This window comes from Schistocerca cancellata, chromosome 4 (genome assembly GCF_023864275.1).
Source record: "Schistocerca cancellata isolate TAMUIC-IGC-003103 chromosome 4, iqSchCanc2.1, whole genome shotgun sequence".
NCBI lineage: Eukaryota > Metazoa > Arthropoda > Insecta > Orthoptera > Acrididae > Schistocerca > Schistocerca cancellata.
Window position 1 is genome coordinate 441,229,667 of NC_064629.1, and position 24,902 is coordinate 441,254,568.

Sequence of the window (24,902 nt, forward strand, 5' to 3'; positions counted from 1 at the left end):
ACACCATTTTTACACAGTTGAGTGAGTGAAGGAGAAATGTGGCTGAACTGGTAATAAACTTGGCGTAATAATTTACTTTGTTGAGGAATGACTGCAGTTCTTTGAGGTTCTTTGGAGCCAGTAATTTAGTGATTGTGTCCATGTGATCCTATGTGCATGTGAACCCATCTTTACTTAATATACGTGCCATGTACTTGACATTTCCTCAAAGAAACAGTATTTCTCGAGTCGACAACATAGACCATGGGCCCGGAGTCACTCACACAACATATTTAGGTTGCACAGCCACTGCTACCACATGGTTCTGGCAACTAACAAGTCATACAAGTAATTAACATATTTGAGGAAACCTTGAATGAGTTGCTCAAGGTATCTCTGAAATATTGCAGGAGCACTTGCAACGCCAAATAGCAAACCATCAAAACAATACATGCCAAATGGCATATTAATCACTAAAAACAATTTCAAATGCTCATCTACATGCAATTCAACATAGGTGCTAGCAAGTTCAGTCAGTGCAAAATAATGGTTACCAGCCAATTTAGCCAACAATTCCCCCGGCCAAGAAAGTGGATACAAATCGACATTTGCTTGAGCATTAACTTTAGACATAAAACCATCACGAATATGAAGGGATCCATAAAGTTTCTTAACTTTGACCACAGGCATAGCCCACTGGCTAGATGCTACTCAGGATATAGCATCCACAATTTGCAATCTGTGTAGCTCTGCTTTAACTTGTTCACGCATGGAGAAAGACACTGGATGAGTTCTATAAAACTTAGGCACTACCGATTGCTTTAAGGTAACGTGGGTCCGAAACCCTGGTGCACAACCTAATTTAGGTTCAGAGAGTTGCTTAAATTGTGCACACAACATATCAAGTTTTGTGAATGGGATCACAGTTGAAACTAGATTAAACTGGTCCTGAATTTGAAAACCAGGAAGTGCAAAAGAGTCTAAACTAAGTATGTTAGATGCCATCCAAGTGGTGACTACCAGCAAAGTTAAATGCCAGGCTATATTCTTATACTTAGCTTGGACTATGTTCTGACCCTGCAGTGGAACTGACTGGCCATTGTATGTCACCACTCTGTGTTGAGAGTCCACAGCTGCGGGGAGCCAATGCGCTGGCATGTGACCTCATTAATCAGTATCCAACTGGAAATCTGCTGTCACACTATTAATGTCCAGTTGCAACATGAGACATTGCACCCCACCAGCTGCTGCCATGGGCAATGCAAAGTAGTGTGTAATGTGCTGACAACCACTATCATTGATACACACCAGCTGAGGTGGTCATTCGCAAGGTGCTGCAGTTTGTGGCATGCAAAACAGATGACATACAGAAAGGGCCGTGATGCCTTTGATGCTGTGAGCTACAATCTGGACACAATTTGACAGCATGAACTTTTGTGGGGTCCTTTTACAGTGAGGGAGAGGAAAATATTACATGAGCCTATGCTCGCTTTGGGAAACATTGGCGGCAAATAAAGCAATTCTGTTTGTGCACTTCTACTGATGAGGCAGGGGATCACTAACTACTGAATCCCATGTTGCTTGACTACCAGACAAACAGGTGCCTTGTAAATTTGATGATAACATAATGGAAGTCATCAGCTAATTGTGGAGTACACCAGCACCTAATACTACTAACAACATTGGCATCAGAGGAATCGTGAAACTCAGCTTCCACTGACTTCATGAGCTTTGGCAATTTTTGACACACAACACAGGGCGGGCTAAAATGCCACTAAAGCCTTTGCACTAATTTCTCAAATAAGAGCAAAATAGATAACATCATGGATTAACAAGTCTACATATGATGTGCACACTGTTTAGAGGAAAAATCACACTTGTCAGCAGTTCATGCTATGCAGGATTGCTTAATTTGCTTAACACACTGATTTAACTTGAACCTAGTTGCAATGATGTGAGTTTGGAGACCATAATAGTTGGTCAGAAAACCACAAACACCAGGAAAAATCAAACTACTAGGACCAGAGTGTGGATGTAGTTTCTGCACCACTTCGTACAGTTTACTACTAGAAGGAAGTAAGAGGGTACACTGACATACAGAGTCAGATACTAAATTGCCTTGCAGTGAAGAACAAAATGACATATAAGGGGTATTCAAATGAAACCCAGTCACTAGTGTAAAGTAACAGCAATGATTTTATTAACTCAAAAATGTAGTTATACACAGTACACTTACTCAAAAATAGTCACCAAAACTATTGGCACATTTATCCCATTGTGACATTAGCCAGTCGATTCCATCCTTGAAGAAGCTAGTAGGCTGCTGTCGGATACATGCCTGGACCCAGTCACACATTTCGTCATCCGTTGTGAATTGATATCCACAAATAGCTTGTTTTAGAGGTACAAACACATGAAAGACAAAGTTGTCTTCACCACAATTGGCCGTGTGTGGGCAGGCATTATCATGCAGGAGGATAATGCCATTGGACAATGCTGTGGCCTTCTCCACTAGACATCACGGCATCTAGAGTATCAGCAAGCAAACTGGCAGCCTGCAGCTGTGGTTGCCCACCTCGCAGGCACACTGAAGCACTACACAACCGACAGGCAATATTGATGAACAGCCACAAGAACCACAACAACAACACCACATCAAAGACACCAGGGGCCTTTACCGGCCCACATAAATGTAAGGAAGAGGTCATTGCAGATCCCGGAACTATTTTCATGTCAAGCCATGTGATGGAAAATAGTTCCGAGGTACTCATCCGCTGGAGCGCTATAAAGGCTGGCGCTTGGCCGCACATCGGCAGTTCATCAACCGCCAGCAGACATGGATAGCTGCCGCCCCAACAGCCCAGCTTGGATCTTCACGCTGATCTCTGGATTAGGCTTGGTATATCAGAGAAGTCTCTGGCGGAGACTAGTAGGAAATTATTTCAATTGTTTTCTATATTGTTCTTGTATATAGCTGTGATTCGAAGATGGATCACTGTTTTGTGTTGGTGTTATACTTGGAGAATTTGTTTTGGTTAACTGAACAGTCCAATAAATTGTTTTCGGACTTTGATCATTAGTTTCTTCTGCTTACACAGACATATCAGACAACATGCCTCTGCATTTCAACTTGATGGCTCATCTAAGGTTCTATAAACTGGCTTGACAATGCTGAGCATTGATGCTGGTTTGTCATTCCAGGAACACGATGAGTACTGGGTCTGGTACGGCGCGCCGCGGAATTTGAATCTGCGCCAGGTGTCATGGACGTCAAAGACCCATAGAGGTCTCTGCACCATCGCGTCTTAAGCTGTGGCGGCGCACACCTCCTGGCCTGCTTTTACTGTGGGGGCACCACAGTGGAACACATGGTCCCAGCGGCCAATAGTGGTGCCCCCGATAGCGTACTTAAACGTCGGCCACTCGCTCAGCCAGCCAGTCTAATCTCGCTTACGTCGGATTACACCTCGCTTTGGCTAGACTGCTTATGAGTTTGTTTCCTTGCAACTCTATTGTTCGGTCTTCTTGTATTCGTTCCATCCTACTTTGGTCGTGTCCATCCTCTTCCATTGTGTTGTTGTTTGCAGGCGTCTCCACGGGTCCCACCGCGCCTTCCGTCTTTGCTACCCCGCGACCGTCCTGGTCGCAGTTACAACACTGGGCCCTTGTGGTCAAAAAAGAGGGACATCATGACCATACCAGAACTGGTGTTCACAGCCTTTGATTTCTTCGGAGGTGTGAAGTCACATGTTTCCACTGCTTGCTCTGACACTTGCTTTCTGGTTCAAAATGGTGGCACCATGTTTTGTCACCTGTGACAATACGGGACAGAAAGTCGCATTCCTCCTCATGATAACACTGCAGTTAAGTCAAAGACAGCACTATTCAAGTACTGTGCTGTTCGGTGGTCAGTTGGTGGGGAACCCACTGTGCACAGATTTTTCAACAGTTCCAGTGTTGATGGATTATGGTGTGGATGGTGCCCTTACTAATACCCAGTAACTGATGGATCTTGTCCACAGTGATTCTGCGGTCGTCCAAGAATAAAGCCTTCATTTCCTCAACCAATTCTAGTGTAATGATATGATATGATGAGCCTGTCCAGGACAAGCATGCCCCTCAAGGAATTGTTTGCGCCATTGCACAACACTTGAACACCTCAGACTGTGCTCACCGTACACAGCCTTCATCCATCATTACATTTCATGACCTCCAACTCCCTTTGCCGCCCAAAATCAAATCATTCCTCATTGTTCCTGCTTACTCGCCTGCATGTTTGGTAGTGGATGATAACTTCTTGTGTGACAACCTTTCCTTTGGCGTGAAACCACACTGGCGCTATGCAACATCCAACGCTGTGCACGCGTCAGTCTCTCTACCAATAGATGGCGCCACCATACCCCCAGTTACATGGTGCCACCTTACATGTAAGGCAAAGGTAGATGCACTGACAAGGTTTCATTTGAATGAACCTCATGAATATATATACCAAGTCTCGTTTGCCTCATCAAAGCAGGTGAACGAAAGAGAGGGGTGGTAAGGAAATGGCAGCTGCCAACTGTTTTTGGTTTTACAACTGGCACAAAAGCAAGAACTGCTGTTGCCGAAAGAATTCCCACTTCTTTTCTTGCTGCTGCTGCTGCTGCTGCTGCTGTTGTTGCAGCTGTTGCTGCCAGAAGTCACACTGTTTTTCTTGCTGTTGTTGTTGTTGTTACAACTGCTGCTGCCGTAACTTTAGAAACTTGGGATCCGTGCTTCACTGGAATAATTGCACGATGAAAAAGTTCTTGTCACTACTTTTCTGTCCTACTCTGAGTTGGTAGAACTCAGTTAACGATCACTCACACTGGTAGTAATGCAGAGACTGGCAGAATGAACAGGCAGTTCCTGAGGTTCACAAAGTAAGTAGGTAACTAAAACAAATCTTGAGCAGAGCAGTCTTTTTAAGTGTTTACAACAGTCAGGAAGATATCCAAATCACAAATGTAAATCAGGCAAGGTGAAGACTCTACTATTCAATGGCACAAAACTAAAGGCTTCAGAGACTAACAAAAGACTAACTGGGGCAGGCCAGGATGCAGTATTTAGTAGCACACACATGTTAGTGGGCAGTGCCACCTGACATGTTTGCTGGGCTGCAGCACCTTGCATATGCACAAGCTGTTGCCATTGTATGTAGCCCAACTATCTTTGTCATGTTCTTCCTACTGATACTCATGCTGTATGGAAATCAGATATTAAAAATGCCACCTGCTAAAGGCTGGACCAGTGCTACACAGTTTACGGTGCACAGTGGAAAGATTCGAAGTGTGATGCCATTTGATACAACAAATAATTTCAGCTTTTACATATCAAGTGTAATCTGAAAATTTACATGACATCAGGAAGAGTTTACAGCCTGAAGTACTGTGCTTCCTTCATGTAACTCTGTATGCCATATTTCAGCAGGACAATACCCATTCACAAGTGGCAAGAGATGGACAAGATTTTTTTGCAGAAAAGTAGGCCACTACTTGCTGTTCTGCACTTTCATTTGACATGTCCATCAAACATGGTTGGTCAGCTACTGGTTTGTCATATTCCTCCAGAAAAGATTGTTAACCTGTTGTGGGCTTGCATACAATCCTTCCCCCAGAAACATATCCAAGATATATTTGATTCCATGCCACAAAGTTTAAAGCCTCTAATTTGAACTTGTATGACACCATACTGAATTTTCAAAATCAAAGACCACATGCACTTCTGTAGTCTTATGACTGGTGTATTTTTATGCACATAAGCTGTGATATGAAGTTTATTCCGGTAACATGTCTCCTACTTGGTGCAGCAATTTTCATAAGTTTTACTGTTTCATAGATGGGAAGTTTAAACACGTCCAGTTTCATCGAAATCTATTCACCGATATCAGTACTTCATTGAGAGAATAATTTAAGTCACTGTAAATGGTATAAATAGACTTAATTACCACCTGCAAAGCATACATATGACATTCTATTTAAGAATTTCTTCCTGTAGAAGAGGTTTGTGCTACCATGGTGGAAGACAAAAAATATAATTGAAAAATCATTTATTATGCCATAGGATGCCAATGTTTATTTCTCTAGTGTGATCAAAACGTGGAATAATTCTGCTGAAGTTTGAGAGCTCAAACATAAATAGTGTACACATGAACCCTGCCACAGACAGACAGACAGACAAACAGATGCACGCGCGCGCGCGCACACACACACACACACACACACACACACACACACACACACACACACACACAAATAATAATAGCGCCAACTGTGATGTAATTAGAGCATACTAATTAGCAGCAGTTACCCTTCAGAACAAGGGTTTCCTAAGAGATATCAACTAATGATCATGAACTGAAGTATATTAATAAGATTCTTTTCCCTACATTTGAGTAATCATAAGAAACACACATAAACAATTGTCCTATACTTACAACAATTTTTTTCTCAGTGCTGTAGTCCATAGCCCATATGGTACTGCTCTGATGATACTTCCACTGTTTCAGCAATTTTCCTTCAAATCCCCACACCATTACAGATGAATCCTGATAACAACAGAAAACACAGAATGAATTATTTCTGCAGTGGAGCGTCCACTGTTAAGAAACTTTCTGACATTAAAACAGCATGCCACACCAGACCTCTGACCTGGATCATTTTAATGTTCCAAACATGAAATACAGTTTATTTATTGGTTCCCTGCTACAGTGGTGTACAAAAATTAAGGATAAAAGTAACTTTGACATTATTTGTCAGTGCTAAGTAACATAGCTTGACGAAACTGGAGCATACATACACTGAAGTGCCAAAGAAACTGGACTAGGTATGTGTATTCAAATAGAGAGATTTGTAAATACACAGAATACGGCGCTGCGATCGACAACACCTATATAAGACAAAAATGTCTGGCGCAGTTATAAGATTGGTTATTGCTGCTACAATGGCAGGTTATCAAGATTTAAGTGAGTTTAAATGTGGTGTTATAGTCGGCGCGCGAGCAACGGGACACAGCATCTCCAAGGTAGTGATGAAGTGGGGATTTTCCCATATGACCATTTCATGTGTGTACTGTGAATATCAGGAATCTGGTAAAACATCAAATCTTCGACATCACTGCAGCCAGAAAAAGGTCTTGCAAGAATGGGACCAACAATGACTAAAGAGAGTTGTTCAGTGTGACAGAAGTGTAATCCTTCTGCAAATTGTTGCAGATTTCAATGCTGGGCCATCAAAAAATGTCAGCATGTGAAACATTCAACAAAACATCATCGATATGCACTTTTGGAGCTGAAGGCTCACTTGTGGGGACTGTTGATGACTGGAAACATGTTGCCTGGTCAGACGAGTCTTGTTTAAAATTGTATCAAGCGGATGGACATGTACGGAAACAACCTCATTAATCCATGTACCCTGCATGTCAGCAGGGGACTGTTAAAGCTGGTGGAGGCTCTGTAATGGCGTGGGAAATGTGTAGTTGGAGTGATATGGGACCCTTGATATGTCATATCTAGACTCTGACATGCAACACATACATAGGAATGCTGTCTGATCATCTGGATCCATTCATGTCCATTGTACATTTTGATGGACACGGGCAATTTCAGCAGGACAATGTGACACCCCGTACATCAAGAATAACTACAGAGTGGCTATAGGAACACTCTTCTGAGTTGAAACACTTCTGCTGGCCACCAGACTCCCCAGACATGAACATTATTGAGCCTATCTGGGATGCCTTACAACGCGTTGTTCAGAAGAGATCTCCATCCCATTGTACTCTTACAGATTTATGGACAGCCCTGCAGGATTCATGGCGTCAATTTCCTCTAGCACTACTTCAGACATTAGTCGAGTCCTTGGCACACTGTGTTGCAGCACTTCTGTGTGTTCACGGAGGCCTGACATGATATTAGGCAGGTGTACCAGTTTCTTTGGCTCTTCAGTGTGGAATGAACTGCTACAGTACATTACAGAAGGTAATGAGAGAAACATGTAATGAGACAAACAGAAATAACACTTTTATTCAAAGACAATAACTATGCTGAGATCACCGCAATTTTTATGACTCAGCAATTTTTATGATGGTGCCCTGGATATTACAAAAGGTGGGACATGGTTCTCAATAGGATGGTTCTTAATAGTGTGTGTGATCACCACAGGTGGCAATGCATGCTCTGCAACATTCTCCCATGCTGGCCACAAGTTTTGTAAGGAGTTATTGTGGTAGGGGATTGCATTCCACCACCAGTGCAACAGACAACAGCTGAATGGTCATTGGTACCTGTGGACATGCTGCAATACATCTCCCCACAATTACCGAATGGGGTTTAAGTCAGAGGGAATATGCAAGATAGTTCATTTTCTGAATATCATCTTGTTCCATGAGCTCCTCTAACTGCATTATTTGGTGTGGTTGCACAGTGCCATCCATAAAAATGAAGTCAGGGCTGAACACAACCCTGAAAATATGTGCCCTGGGAAGGAGTACAGTGGCACAACAACATTGACCATTGAGTGTACTGTGTTCAATGACCTGTAGTTCAGTACACCCACGCAACATCATGCCTCCCCACCATCACATCTGGACCACAAAAATAATAATGCTTGAGAATGTTGGATATACCCTCATATGGTGAGAAGTGTGAACACTTAATGCACCCAGTAACCTTGTCAAACATGATTGTTTTGGTGGTCCAAGTGTTATGGTGTGGAAAGGCATAATGTTGCATGGGTGTACTGACCTCCAAACCACTGAACATGTACACTCACCGGTCAGTGTTATTCTGACATTGTATTCCTTCCCCATGTGTGTCTTTTCAGGGTTGAATTCGGCCACGACTTCATTTTTATGGGTGAAAATGTGTGAGCACATCAGACAGCACGGGTTAAGGAGCTTTTGGGGCAAAAGATAATTCAGTAAATGAATTGGCCTGATTGTTTCATCCCACTTAAATCCCATCAAACATGTGTATGATTCATTGTGGAGATGTTTTGCAGCACATCCACATGCACCACTGACCATTCTACACAGTTATCAACAGCATTGGTGGTGGAGTACTGGGACACACTACTGCAAGAATTCCTTGCCAACTTTGTGGACAGCATGGGAGCTTGTTGCAGAGAATGCATTGTCACCTGTCATGACCACACACCCTGTTAAAAACTCTGTCACACCTTTTGTAATGTCCGGAAGACAATCATAAATTGCAATGACTTCAGTGTAATCAGTGTCTTTGAATAAAAGTATCATTTCTGTTCATCTCATTGATTATTTCTCCCTGTTACCTTCCATAGTATACTGTAGCAGTTCTGACTATGTATTGTCCAAATTTTATTGAGTTATGTTACTTTTCAGTGACACATCATGTGAAGGTTATTTTCATCCTTATGTTTTGCACACCAGTGTACTGTCCTAAAAACTGCAGAGACTTTCAGCCTTTCACGAATAAAACATTTTTTTCCATAAAAGGTAACTGTCAAATCTCCCAGCAAACCTGGACTGCAAATTTAAATAGGTGTCCAAATAGATTTGTTCACACACTGCACACAGATAACATACACTATCCTTGGAAGAGTCCTGTCAACTTTTTGTGACTTCTTGAATTTGTAAACCCCTCAGCTATGTTACCCACAGCCTTTAGATTAAAAAGAAACATAAATACTGCTACCTGGTTTGGTAAAGCTTATGAAGTGTTCCCCATTAAAATTTGGTGATATGGGGTGGCATCTTTGTGTAGCATTCCTTGGTATGCTTACTATATGCTATAAACACAAACAGCCAGGTTCACTATCTGCTTTTTCAGATCACTCTCACATTTTTGTCTTGTCCTTCCAGATATGTGCCATCTCTTTCTGAGATTTTCATTTACAATGCAAATATCTTTGGGAATTCCTATGAAATGTGCACTATATCCAGTCTGTCTACAACACAATTTCCTTCATTGAAACTAAGTAAGGTGATATGGTGATCGATGCTTGTGCTCTGCCTATAATGACCTCATTTTCAGTGAGCTAGTTATCTTTCATTCCATCTATAACACTGTTTGTTTTTGCATTTCTACTTGCCTTACAAGATAATCCATCTGGCAAATTGCTATTTGCTTCTAGGGTTTCTGATTAGTTTGTCAGTCTGTGGTCTATCAAGAAACTGATGGTGACACCTCAGTACCTATTTTTATGCTTCAGTGTATGCAGCAAGTGAATTAACTGACAGACATCACTACTACCAAAGAAATATTGCTGTGATAGGTCCTTGAATCTTCCATCTACATGTCAGTTCCTGCTCAACTTCTTTATTGTTGGAGCACTGTTCTTTTCTCTTATTATGTTTATGTTAGCTTGGTTTCCATAATTTACTAATAATTGTTGTCCTCAGTTACTAATTGATAAAATCATACACCTTTTAAATTATGCAGTGAAAATGAAAGGCTAATGTGGAAAATTCATCCAGGGGAAGAAGTGATCAGTATTAATACAGTGTAGACACAGTAAATATGTATCAACAAGCAAACATATAAAGTAACAAAACAGCCTTGGTGTATAATTAGGCTCTGAAATTTGACACAAAAAAGGCCACTGAAATTACTGACCACCAACCACCACAGCTCATTAACATAATGAACACACTCAACTTCAAATTAACTATTCTAAATTAATTCTGTGACAGGTGTGCTACATATTTATGAGCATTAGGAAATCTACTTGTATTCACTATGCAGAATAACTTTGGCTGCAGCCTGTTAACTTGCAGTAGGGGCAAAAAAATGGGATGTTGCTTTTTCAGTATACTTGTTGATGCTGCTTACATTTTCTGACATCTTAGTGTTGATTTTTTCCCCTTCATGGCAACATAACATTTTGCAGGAACATTTGTGGTTTGCAAGGTAACAGCCTGATAAAAAATGACAGCCTCCTGTCCATGTAGACCACCAATGGGCACAGGTACTAGTATGGGTCCTTGTGTTACAGCACAAAGTCATCACCTTAAAACACATTGTAAATGCATAGTACATTTTAAATTCAAATTCTTACCAAACCCATCAGTACCTAGGAGATTTTCTTTTCTGTCATAAAATTATCCCTCAATAAACAATCCTGTGTTGATGAGTGGTCTTGCACACAAATATGAGCAAGTCACTTTCCTGAACTGTTCTTCAAAGGTACACGGCAAGTAAATACTCATAACATCTTCATAGCCTACTTCTGCAGCATTGTCACATAAAGCAACATGAGGCATGCAGTCTCAATGAGAACAGTATCTTATTTAAAAGTAAATTCTACAGTACACAGGTTTCACACCAAAAGATACTTTTCGTTCAAACAAGCATGCTTCAAACAGAACAGCACCTGTCAGTCTATAGTCCACCAAAGCACAAAATGGCTTTTGATTGTTGTGTCATCCCATAAATCAAATGAGGCAGCCATGTCACGCAACATCCTAAGAGCCATGGTACAGCTATCTATGTGCATTTAATGTTTACAGAATTTACAAAAGCTTTTAATGTAGTACCAGACAGATGCCTAATACAGAATATGTATTATTGTGGGATATCTATCCAGGTTTTCAACTGGACAGAAAATAATTATCTTGAATGGAGACCCATTTACTGAAAAAGAAGTAATTTTAAGTGTGCCCATGGAAATGATACATCTTTCTGTGTAGGTAGTATTACTCGCAGTTTCAGGTTTTTAACAAGTAACTGACATGCTAACAAGGGAACCTCCCCATCGCACCCCCCTCAGATTTAGTTATAAGCTGGCACAGTGGATAGGCCTTGAAAAACTGAACACAGATCAATCGAGAAAACAGGAAGAAGTTGGGTGAAACTATGAAAAAAATTAATAAAATATACAAACTGAGTAGTCCATATGAACATAGGCAACATCAAGGAGAATGTGAGTGCAGGAGTATCGTGGTCTCGTGGTTACCGTGAGTAGCTGCGGAACGAGAAGTCCTTGGTTCAAGTCCTCCTTCGACTGAAAATTTTACTTTGTTTATTTTCGCAAAGTTATGATCTGTCCGTTCGTTCATTGACATCTCTGTTCACTGTAATAAGTTTAGTGTCTGTGCTTTGCGATCGCACCGCAAAACCGTGCGATTAGTAGACAAAAGGACGTGCCTGTCCAATGGGAACCGAAAACATTTGATCGCAAGGTCATATCTGAAACGATTCCTCCACAGGAAAACACATCTGATATATTCTATATGACACTGGTGACGGCATGTGCGTCACATGACAGGAATATGTTGTCGGCCCACCTAACTTGTACACTTAGCAAATGGGTAAAAAGATTCTTCTACCTTGCCCGATTTAGGTTTTCTTGTGGATGTGATAATCACTCCCAAAAAAGTGATGAAAACATAAGAGTTTGTCACATAAACTGAAAATAAAAAATCAAACCTTTCACTCAAGGGAAGACTTGAACCGAGGACCTCTCGTTCCGTAGCTGCTCTCGCTATGCGATAGGGAGGTTCCCTTGTAAGAAGCACATTGTGCACTACAATTATAAAACTTTAAATCTGAAGAAGTTAATTACTTAAAATACATACAATACCACATACACTTAATGTTTGATATTAATTAGCAAAGATGATAAATTTTCACATCACACAGATGTTATTCTCACTAACCTCACCAACACTAACTACAGTTCTGTTCACTGTGACAGCCTTCCATACTCTTGCTGTGTGTCCATACAATGAACAGACTAACTGAATTGATGCAGTTTCCCAATATTCCTCATGATTCAGGTTCACTTTCCATATTTTTACTGAGCGGTCATCTGAAGTGGTACAGATGACACTAGTCTCTGCATCATATGATACAGATGATACAACACCCTGGAACAGACGAAAAATCCGACACATTTATATTTCTTTTCTCCAAATTGCTTTAATTTTTTTTTCACAGGATAATGTTCTTTCTGAAGTTACAATCATTACCAACAATAAAACTTTCTGTGTAAAGAATCTGATGTACCAAAACCATTTAAAAAGAGTTCATAAGCAACTGCCAGCAGATCATAAACAAATAACATATTAAAGTAATTTTAACAAAAATCTGTGCATAATAAAATTTCAGACTGAGGTAGAAATAAAAGATTGTATCTGCATGGTTACCATTTACTTATAATTAACAGACACAACAATATTCAGTGACATGCATGAATAGAATTATTGTGCCTTGTTGTGTAAAATTTACAGGACTCTTAATTTTACACAATGCCCTGTTTTGAACTGAATAAAAAGTGCAAACATGCCAATGTAAATTATGAGACAAGTGTTATCTTATGGATAGTTATCCAAATGAGATGTACAATTTAAAAACCACATAAAAGAACAGAATTTGAAAAAGATTTAGACATCGAATTTTTAACACAATATATGTAATAGCTCATTCAGAAACTGAATCTGACGAATTCCACCATAGAAGCTGCCCCAGATCAGTTTGAACCAGTAGTAATTTTATCACTAAAGAGTGTGCTGATCGACCTATAGGTTTGGTTTATGGTGTTTATCTTTCCAATTGATTTTTATTGGTGAAACTCTAATGCTATGCAAATTGGACTTTGACTGGAATGCTTACTTATAAAAGCTTGTACTGCTCTGAGAAACACTCAATAGTGTCCATTAGTCTTGTGTGCAACTCCTCTTTCACAAAAGGGGAGACAACTCGGGACATGCGACATGTGCAAGTTGGATGTTGAACATTTTTATGATTCAGTGAAAATGTGGTTTTTCAGCCATGGAGGAACTGCTACAATGACTAACGCAGGCCGCATGGGTTTATCAGGAACTAACAGCAGCACTGTGACAGGCATTGCAAGCCTTAGAAAATTTAACAGGAACATATTATACGCTGTGTATATTTACAGCTTTTTCACAAGTTACTGGATGAAATGAAGAGTGGGACACTTACTACCTATGAAAGTATTTATATTTTATAGCTTATTGGATATCTGACAATGAAAGACAAAACTGTATCATACAATACAGAAGCAAGAGCCACTAATGTGTCCAATGGGACCCAGATTGCCTAGAATCTTTTCTTTATTATGAGAATATTTGTCAGTGAAGAAACATATTATTGAAGCCAGGTTAGAATTCTGGCAGTGGAAGAAGGGTCTCAATCATTCGCATTATGCAGACTGGGCTGCCAGCCTACAGGGATTTAGTAAGAATTGCAATTTTTAATGTTTGTGCAGGCAAAACTATGCTCTCTAGTAAGTGGCATTATAGTGTCTCTTACAGTCAACTCGAAAAAGAGAAACCAAACACTGAGGATATCAAATACACATCTGATGGAATGACTGTGAATAACTCAACTGTATGAAACAGCCTGTGCAGCCCAGAGTTTGCTTCTGAGGTAAGAAAATGTTGTGGCGGTCACCTCTCTGGGACTGGTCAAGTGGGCTGTAATGACACCTACCAGCAGGGCCCTCACCTGCTGCACAGCCCAGACAACCCATAAACAACCACACCAGTAGCATCAGTGCCCAACCATAAACATTGCTTCTTTCACCATGCATGCAGTGCGTGCCCCTCTCAGAATGCAATATGCTAAAGTGCAGCAAAAAGAGAGATTTTTAAGGGTATATTTTAGCTGTTCTGTTGCATACACCCTCCGACTTGCAAAAGTGAATGAAGTGACTATTAATCCTTTGACTACCATTGAGACATATGTGTCCCATGATAGGTTATCAGAGAACCAATTGGGATTTGTTGCATGTTATTGTTATGTGTCAAAGTCCCACAGGTAAAGGGAAGCCTAATAATGGTTAGCAAAACTGTTATAATTACAGATTGTATTTGATGGCTGTGTTGTCCTCAAGTTTCATTTTTAACTCTTGTCTCTGTATAGTCACATTACATTAGTTCACAACTGCAGGTAGGCAACCAGTTAGCAGATTCACAAAGAGGGGTGCCTTCACACCTTACCACACACATCATGTCAACGACCTGCACCAACAAACTGACCTTTGCCACATCACAAACAAGTCCATATTGAGCTCCTGTAGAGAGAGAGTTACATACTTGGAGAGATGCTCTGTCCACTGGAGTGTGTGTGAGAGAGTTACATACTTGGAGAGATGCTCTGTTTACTGGAGTGTGTGTGTGTGTGTGTGTGTGTGTGTGTGTGTGTGTGTGTGTGTGTGTGTAAGATGAAACTGGGAAAATATTCGTTTCATATATTTACTTCTGACTAATACATTAATTAAAATAACCATACATTAATGTTGTTGAAATAAAATTGGTAGGCAAATGGTTAAATCTAGGAAGTGCAGATTTCTCAGAACACTGCCCAGCAAACAAACCTAGATGTGTTCCATAGGCAAATACCCTGTGAAGCTACTCCTGAACATCAGTGCTTCTGTGACCTTGCTAAACCAACCAACTTAATTAAGTTTAGGGTCACAACCTTTTCAGGCAACCAAGACAAATCTTTGGGCATATGGATGTCATAACGTGCTCTTTCCAGGAAAGTTTCCATCTGTACTCACTCACAACCACGTCACTTATCCAGGAATTATCTTGTGCAAGCTGACGCCAAAGTGGACATAGCTTCTAGGGTAGACTCTTTCCATACTTTTGGGCTTGTGGTTCATGAGGAAGTTCAAGCTATACAGTCTGATGTACTTTGTGCCATTAAAAACACAGTCTGTGACAGATGTACTCAAACAGTTTCCCTTGGGCTAGGGAAGGTAACTGATTTTGAAGCTCACATCACTCTTAAGATGACAGCTATTCCTCACTTCTTCAAAGCTTGCCCTCTGCCCCAGGATCTAAAGGGCACACTTAAAACAAAACTGGACAGACTTATTCATGAGGATGTGTCAACACCTATTTCCTATAGTCAATTAGCCACTCCACTGTTAACAGTACCACACCAAATAGGACCCTGTGACTTTGTGGCGACTTTAAATTAACAGTAAACTCACCAGCTGAAGTGGAAACTTAGCCTCTATCGACCACAAATGAACCCTATCCAAAATTAGACCATGGTACCTTATTCAGTAAAATTCTCCTCATGGAGCCATATTTTCAGATCCTCCTGGATGCAGTATCACAAGATTACAGTCTCTATTGTTACAATCATTTTCTTTTTGAAATATCTTCAAGCCCCTGCCATATTCCTGCATTTTATGGAGCAATCACTATAAGGTATTCCAAATTGTGCAGCTGCCACTCCAAAGGACCATCTTCACAACCTTGAGCTTCAGAGGCTGATAGCAAAAGAACACAAATGCAACCTATGCAAGTCAAATTCTATGCAACCGTCCTTGACATATTTGGGTTTTAAATTCTCGGCCAATGGACTAGAACCAAAGGAAGATTATGTCATGGCAATCGACATCATGCACCCACAAATGTAAAAAACCTAACAGTGCTTCTCAATAAGGTCAACTACTATGGCTGTTTCATTGCGAACCTAACTGAGCACACTTGTGCAATGAGCCAGTTATGATGCCAATGCATGCATTCTGTCCCAAATTCTTCGTTGTATCATTACGTTTGAGTGAGCAAGAGAATCAGATATTTAGTGATGAGCTGAATACAAAACAAAATGCTCAACACAAAAGAGTGCATGTTCATTGTTGAGTGTTACACAAGGCACAATTGATGAAAAACATGTGCAGAACTGTTTATGCAAGAGTTGAAATGTAGAAGTCTTTTGGCAGAATTACCAGTGAAGAAATGGTGTGAAATGGGTGCTGTAGTGAATAGAAACTGTAACTACCTGAAAAGAGTTTGAACACCAGAAAACATTACTTGAGAGAAGGAAAGCCTGGAACAAACTCCAATGAAACATCAACAATGTTTATCTGTGTAAGTGGGCATTAAGAGATTGTGTGTCCAAACATAATCAAAAAGGATCTGAATCTGTTTCTTTACAGATTTACTGCAGTGCATGAGTTAAAGTGCCCAGACGATATTCATATGTTGAATTCTGCGAGTGGTTTCTCAGTGAAGTGAAGTCAGAACTTTTGCAGCCTCAGGTTTTCATTTCTTCAGTTGAGGCCTGATCCAACCTGTCAGATTATGTGAACTCATAGAACATGCATCACTATGCATCAGAAAATCCCCACCAGTACTTTGAAGAACTGTTGTATAATATCAAGACTGGAGTTTGGTGCACAATATCTGATACCATACCACAACACTAGTCTTTCATCAAACTGCCACAGGTAACTGGTATGTCCAGGAGCCATTTAATCCATATTGAGATCAAGCATATAAAAATATTTAGCAATATAAAGAAAATGGTGCACATTGCCTAGATAACCATGTCACAAGTGATTACAGCATTTGGTGAGGAGAGGACAATCAGAAGAGGCTGTGTGATCTCCTGGGCATCTTGACTTCATGCTATCTCTTTCTCTATGTGATTTGCACCAGTGGGGCAAATTGAAGGGTCAGGTGTACTCAAATAATCCTAAGACACTGGAAGAGCTACAGCAGAAAACTGAAAACATAACTGCTGCTATCTCTCAGGCAAAGATGCTACGAGTGTCTCACAGTTTTATAAAACAAGCACAGCACTGCATCAACATCAGCGTGACCATTTCCAGCATCTTCTGTGATGTTTCTTTATGAGGATCAATCCCACATCAGTCTTACTGTAAATATTTTCTGGGACAGGTTTATTTTACACAGGAGGCCCTATGCAGTTCAGAAATTTAAATTATTCCTTTGTTGTTGTTGTGGTCTCCAGTCCTGAGACTGCTTTGATGCAGTTCTCCATGCTACTCTATCCTGTGCAAGCTTCTTCATCTCCCAGTACCTACTGGAACCTACATCCTTCTGAATATGTTTAGTGTATTTCCTCTCTTGGTCTCCCTCTACGATTTTTACCCTCCATGCTGCCCTCCAATACTAAATTGGTGATCCTTTGATGCCTCAGAATATGACCTACCAACCGATCCCTTCTTCTAGTCAAGTTGTGACACAAATTTCTCTTCTCCCCATTTCTATTCAATACCTCATCATTAGTTATGTGATCTACCCATCTAATCTTCAGCATTCTTCTGTAGCACCACATTTTGAAAGTTTCTATTCTCTTCTTGTCCAAACTATTTATCGTCCACATTTCACTTCCATACATGGCTACACTCCATACAAATACTTTCAGAAACGATTTCTTGACACTTAAATCTAGGCTCGATGTTAATAGATTTCTCTTCTTCAGGAATGCTTTCCTTGGCATTGCCAGTCTACATTTTATATCCTCTCTACTTCGACCATCATCAGTTATTTTGGTCCCCAAATAGAAAAACTCTTTTACTACTTTAAGCATCTCATTTCCTAATCTAATTCCCTCAGCATCACCCGATTTAATTCAACTACATTCCATTATCCTCGTTTTCTTTTTATTGTTGTTCATCTTATATCCTCCTTTCAAGACACTGTCCATTCCATTCAGCTGCTCTTCCAGGTTCTTTGCTGTCTCTGACAGAATTACAATGTCATCAGCGAACCTCAAAGTTTTTATTTCTTCTCCATGGATTTTAATTCCTACTCTGAACTTTTCTTTTGTTTCCTCTACTGCTTGCTCAATATACAGATTGAATAACATCGGGGATAGGCTACAACCCTGTCTCACTACCTTCCCAACCACTGCTTCCCTTTTGTGCCCCTCGACTCATAACTGCCACCTGGTTTCTGTACAAATTGTAAATAGCCTTTCGCTCCCTGTATTTTACCCCTGTCACCTTCAGAATTTGAAACAGAGTATTCCAGTCAACATTGTCAAATTCTTTCTCTAAGTATAGAAATGCTAGAAACATAAGTTTGCCTTTCCTTAATCTATTTTCTAAGGTAAGTATTGCCTCACATGTTCCAACATTTCTAAGGAATCCACACTGACCTTCCCCAAGGTCGGCTTCTACCAGTTATTCCATTCGTCTGTAAAGAATTCGTGTTAGTATTTTGCAGCCGTGGCTTATTAAACTGATAGCTCGGTAATTTTCACATCTGTCAACACCTGCTTTCTTTGGGATTGGAATTATTATATTCTTCTTGAAGTCTGAGGGTATTTTGCCTGTCTCATACATCTTGCTCACCAGATGGTAGAGTTTTGTCAGGGCTGGCTCTCCCAAGGCTATCAGTAGAACTAATGGAATGTTATCTACTCACGGGTCCTTATCTCAACTTAGGTCTTTCAATGCTCTGTCAAACTCTTCATGCAGTGTCATATCTCTCATTTCATCTGCATCCACATCCTCTTCCATTTCCATAAGATTGTCCTCAAGAACCCTGCCCTTGTAAAAACCCTCTATATACTCCTTCCACCTTTCTGCTTTCTCTTCTTTGCTTAGAACTTGGTTTCCATCTGAGCTCTTGATATTCATACAAATGGTTCTCTTAACTACAAAGGTCTTTTTAATTTTCCTGTAGGCAGTATCTATCTTACTCCTAGTGATATATGCCTCTACATCCTTACATTTGTCCTCTAGCCATCCCTGCTTAGCCATTTTGCACTTCCTCTCCATCTCATTTTTGAGACGTTTGTATTACTTTTTGCCTGCTTCATTTACTGCATTTTTGTATTTTCTCCTTTCATCAATTAAATTCAATATCTCTTCTGTTAGCCATGGATTTCTATTAGCCCTCATCTTTTTACCGACTTGATCCTCTGCTGCCTTCACTATTTCATCTCTCGAAGCTACCCATTCTTCTTCTACTGTATTTCTTTCCCCCATTCTTGTCAATTGTTCCCCAATGCTCTCCCTGAAACTCTCTACAACTCCTGGTTTGGTTAGTTTATCCAGGTCCCATCTCCTTAAATTCCTACCTTTTTGCAGTTTCCTCAGTTTTAATCTACAGTGCATAACCAATAGATTGTGGTCAGAGTACACATCTGCCCCTGGAAAAGTCTTACAATTTAGAAACTGGTTCCTAAATCTATGTCTTATCATTATATAATCTATCTAATACCTTCCAGTAACTCCAGGCTTCTACCATGTATACAACCTATTTTCATGATTCCTGAACCAAGTGTTAGCTATGATCAAATTATGATCTGTGAACATTCTACCAGGCAGCTTCCTCTTTCATTACTTACACCCATTCCATATTCACCTACTACGTTTCATTTTCTCCCTTTTCCTACTCTCGAATTCCAGTCACCCATGACTATTAAATTTTCGTCTCACTTCACTATCTGAATAATTTCTTTTATCTCATCATACATATAATCAATCTCTTCGTCATCTGCGGAGCTAGTTGGCATATATACTTGTACTACTGTGGTAGGTGTGGGCTTCATATCTATCTTGGCCGCAATAATGTGTTCACTATGCTGTTTGTAGTAGCTTACCCGCACTCCTATTTTTTTATTCATTATTATACCTACTCCTGCATTACCCCTATTTGATTTTGTATTTACAACCCTGTATTCACCTGACCAGAAATATTGTTCCTCCGGCTACCGAACTTCACTAATTCCCACTATATCTAACTTTAACCTATCCATTTCTCTTTTTAAATTTTCTAACCTACCTGCCCAATTAAGGGATCTGACATTCTATTCTCCGACCCATAGAATGCCAGTTTCCTTTCGCCTGATAACGACGTCCTCCTGAGTAGTCCCTGCCCAGAGATCCAAATGGGGGACTATTTTACCTCTGGAATACTTTACCCAAGAGGATGCCATCATCATTTAACCATACAGTAAAGCTGCATCCCTCAGGAAAAATTATGGCTGTAGTTTCCCCTTGCATTCAACCGTTCACAGTACCGGCACAGCAATGCCGTTTCGGTTAGTGTTACAAGGCCAGATCAGTCAATCATGCAGACTGTTGCCCCCGCAACTACTGAAAAGGCTGCTGCCCCTCTTCAGGAACCACACGTTTGTCTGGCCTCTCAACAGATATACCCCCACTGTGGTTGCACCTATGGTATGGCTATCTGTATCTCTGAGGCACGCAAGCCTCCCCACCAATGGCAAGGTCCATGGTTCATGAACAAAAATTTCATCTTGTCACACACTGTCACCCATTGCTCACCACTTACTAGATTGGACTGCCCATCATCCCTAGTGCTCGGTGCTGTACTTGTCTAATTTTCACTATTTTTTTCACTATCAAGTAGCTATATTTCATGCTAACAAGGACATGCTGTCCTGATTCCTCATGGGTCCCAATCCAGCTATTGACCAATACGAATTGGTGTGTTTTCAGCTTGATTCAGATCTGTATTTGGCCACTTCAGTTTTTCCTTAACTTCATGACATCAGAGTCAGCATCCATAAGTACCCTATGTTATGCTGCCTCACTCACTTTGTGCAACACAGGTTGCCAGACACACCTTCTGGCCCCAATTTTCGCACCCAATGACCACAGGGAAATCAGTTGCCACTAAACCAAGGAGTTCTGTTGTGGGTCTCACATAAGGATCACTACCACATAGTGATCATAGTGATTTCTCCCTCTCTTTGGTTGTGAGTGCTGCACTTCCTACACACCACATATTGGGACACACTAATGCGTGTTCTGGCTAATATTGACTCTGGTATTGTGGATACTGTCCTCCAATATTCTGCCTGTCAGACCCATCAACTGTCCCTTCCCTGTGGTTCTCTCCCTGGCCAGATGCTGCAGAGCCATGAAAGCATATCTACCTAGATTTTGTTGGCCTGTTTTTGGGTCCCATGTGGTTGATTGTCACTGATTCCTTTTCTCATTTTTCTTTTGTGTTCTGCATGTCTCAGGTCACTCACACTGCTACTATCAAAGTCTTGAAAAAATCTTTGCTCTTGAAGCCATCCCACGCACTTTTATTTCAGATAATGGGATGGCATTTATCTCTCACGACTTCGAATAGTTTTGTGCCTGTAACGGGATTCAGCAGCTTCAGACCAAACCTTCACACGGCCCACAAAAGTAATGTAGAATGATTTATCCACACCTTCAGCACCCACATCAGACAGGAAATTTATTGTATCATATACAGATCTGAAATGAATAAAAAGATAGTGTATACCAACATTAAATTTGTTTGTCTTTCCTACTATTTGCCAGAGGGTAAATATCTGGTTCACAGTTGATTTCCTGGTTTGAATCCACATTAATAACTTTCAATAATGTTTTTTGCTGTTGGTGAGAGTCTACTAAACAACATATTTGACAGTACTTTACATACAATATTTAGGAGTGTTATGCCTCTGTAGTTGCCACATTTAAATATATCTCCTTTCCTGTGTATCAAACGTACTATTGCTACATTCCATTCTTCTGGCAACTTTTCCTTTTGCAGATGAGGCACAAAATCTTGTATACCCTGCAATTTAACTCAACTCCTCTGGCTTACAGTAGTTCTGATGTTATATTATCGTTCCATGGTGCTTTATACTCTTCAGTTGGGCAACTGCTTTGTCTACTTCTCCTTGAGAGACTATGACCTCATCATCTTCTTCTGGGCGGATTAGGATCTCTTCAATAGGGGGCTTTGGAGCATCCAACAGTTCACTAAAATACTCTAACCAATGTTCCAGTATATCTTGGTCATCAGTTAGTAATTCCCCATTTTTACTTTTACATATGTTAATATGTGACTTAAATCTTCTTCTTTCACTGTGAATTTTCTGATAGAATTTCTGACATCATTTGTTTTTCCAATTGTCTCCAATTCTTCAATCTGCTTTCTTTCCCCTTTCCTTTTTCTTCTTCCAATGCAGTTTCTTCTCTTATTTCCTTTTATTTTGATAAATTCTTACTGTTAAATGTGTATGTCATGTCTCAAGTATTTTCCTACAAGCCAGATTTTTCTCATTACTTATTCTATTAAAATCTTCACAAAATCAGGAATTCCTTTGTTGTTTTTCTTCTATCCCTAGAACTCCTCCTGCTGCCTTCATGACAGTGTGCCTACATGCACTGCATTCCTGAGTGTACGCCTTTACAAAAGGTTATGTAACGCTAGATGTGTCTACTTTTTTTAGACTGCTGCTACAATTTGTTATGATTTTCAGCATTAGCATTTCTTCTTGCATAGAGCAACACAAATTTTTGTATAACAGCTGTCATCTTCAGTAAGCACATTTCTGCATAACTACTTCAACCTATAATCACTTGAACCTGCTTACTGTAGTCAAGCATGTATCATAAATTTCTTTTCTCTACAATCTGATTCACCTCATTAGTGATCTGATCCAGCCACCTAATCTTCAGCATTCTTCTGTAGGACTACATTTCAAAAGCTTCTACTCTCTTCTTGTCTGAACCATTTATCGACCATGTTTCACTTCTATATGTGGCTACATTCCAGGTAATTACTTTCAGTAAAATTTTTCAAATACTTAAATTTATATTGATATTAAAACAGTTCTTTTCGCAGAAATGCTTTTGTTTCCACTACCAGTTTCCATTTTATATCCTCTCTAACTCACCACTGTCAGTTATTTTGCTGCTCAAATAGCAAAACTCATGTACTACTTTTAGGCATGACTTAACATTACTCCACCCCATTATCTTTGTTTTACTTTTGTTGATGTTCGTCTTACAACCTTGTTTTAGAATATTGTCCATTCTATTTAACTGATTCCCCAAGTCCTGTGTCAGCTCTGGCAGAATTAAAATGTCACTGACAAATCTTAAAGTTTTAGTTCTCCTCCCTGAACTTTAATTCACTTTCCAAATTTCTCATGTTTCGCTCTACAGCTTGCTGAAAGTTCAGACTGGATAACAAGAGGATTGGTTACAATCCTGTCTCTCATCCTTATCAGCTATGACCTCCAGTTCGCATCACACAACTCTTATGAGTGCAATCTGGCTTATGTGCAAGTTGTAGGTAATTTTTCACTTCCTGTACTTTATTCCTACTTTCTTCAGAATTTCAAAGATTGTATTTTAAAAAAGAGTAAGGAAGAAAGGTTGATTAGAGTTTAACATCCCATTGATATTGAGCGATGAAGCACAGGGAAGGAAATTGGCAGTACACTTTCAAAGGAACAGTCCCAGAATTTGCCTGGAATGATTTAAGGAAATTACAGAGAAGAACTGTAATTCTCCCAACTGCAAGTCCAGTGTACTAACAATTGTGTCACCTCATTCAGTGAGTGTATTCCAGTCAAAACTGTCAAAATATTTCTCTAAAATTACAGATTCTACAAACATATGTCTGCTTTTCTTCAGTTTTGTTCTACTGTACATCATAGGCTTACTATTACCTTACAAGTTGCCTACATTTCTCTGTAACTCAAACACATCTTGTCCAATGTTAGCTTCTACAAGTCCTTCCATTCTTCTGTAAAAACACTGAAGCGCCAAAGAAACTGGTATAGGCATGTGTATTCAAATACAGAGATACGTAAACACGCAGAATACAGCACTGGGGTAGGCAATGCTTGTATAAGACAACAAGTGTCCAGCACAGTTGTTAGATAGATTACTGCTGCTACAATGGCAGGTTATCAATATTTAAGTGAGTCTGAACTTGGTGTATAGTTGGCATATGAGTGATGGGACACAGCAGCTCCAAGACAGCGATGAAGTCGGGATTTTCCCATACAACCATTTCACAAGTGTACCATGAATATCTGGGATCCTGTACAACATCAAATCTCCGACATCACTGCAGCTGGAAAAAGATCCTGCAAGAATGGGACCAACTACTACTGAAGAGAATTGGCCAACATGACAGAAGTGCAACCCTTCCACAAACTGTTGCAGATTTCAATGCTGGATCATCAACAAGTATCAGCATGTGAACCATTCAACAAAACATCATCGATAAGGGCTTTCAGAGCCGACGGCCCACTCGTGTACCTTTGATGACTACACAACACAAAGCTCTACACCTTGCCTCGGCCTGTTGACACTGACACTGGACTGTTGATGACTGGAAACACATTGCCTGTTCATATGAGTCTTCTTTCAAATTGTATCGAGGAGATGGACATGTAC

General features: G+C 40.2%; 1 protein-coding gene across 2 annotated transcripts in view; it reads right to left on the minus strand.

Annotated features, from left to right (window-relative positions):
* The window catches only part of LOC126183594 (WD repeat-containing protein 6), a 284,304-nt gene that overhangs the window by 124,810 nt on the left and 134,592 nt on the right, over positions 1 to 24,902 (minus strand). For both annotated transcript variants that reach the window (XM_049925694.1, XM_049925693.1), the window contains exons 5-6: positions 12,631 to 12,840; positions 6,434 to 6,544 (exon numbers count right to left, since the gene is read on the minus strand). In XM_049925694.1, coding sequence (XP_049781651.1) covers positions 6,434 to 6,544; positions 12,631 to 12,840 — 321 coding nt within the window. The remainder of the gene's footprint in view (positions 1 to 6,433; positions 6,545 to 12,630; positions 12,841 to 24,902) is intronic.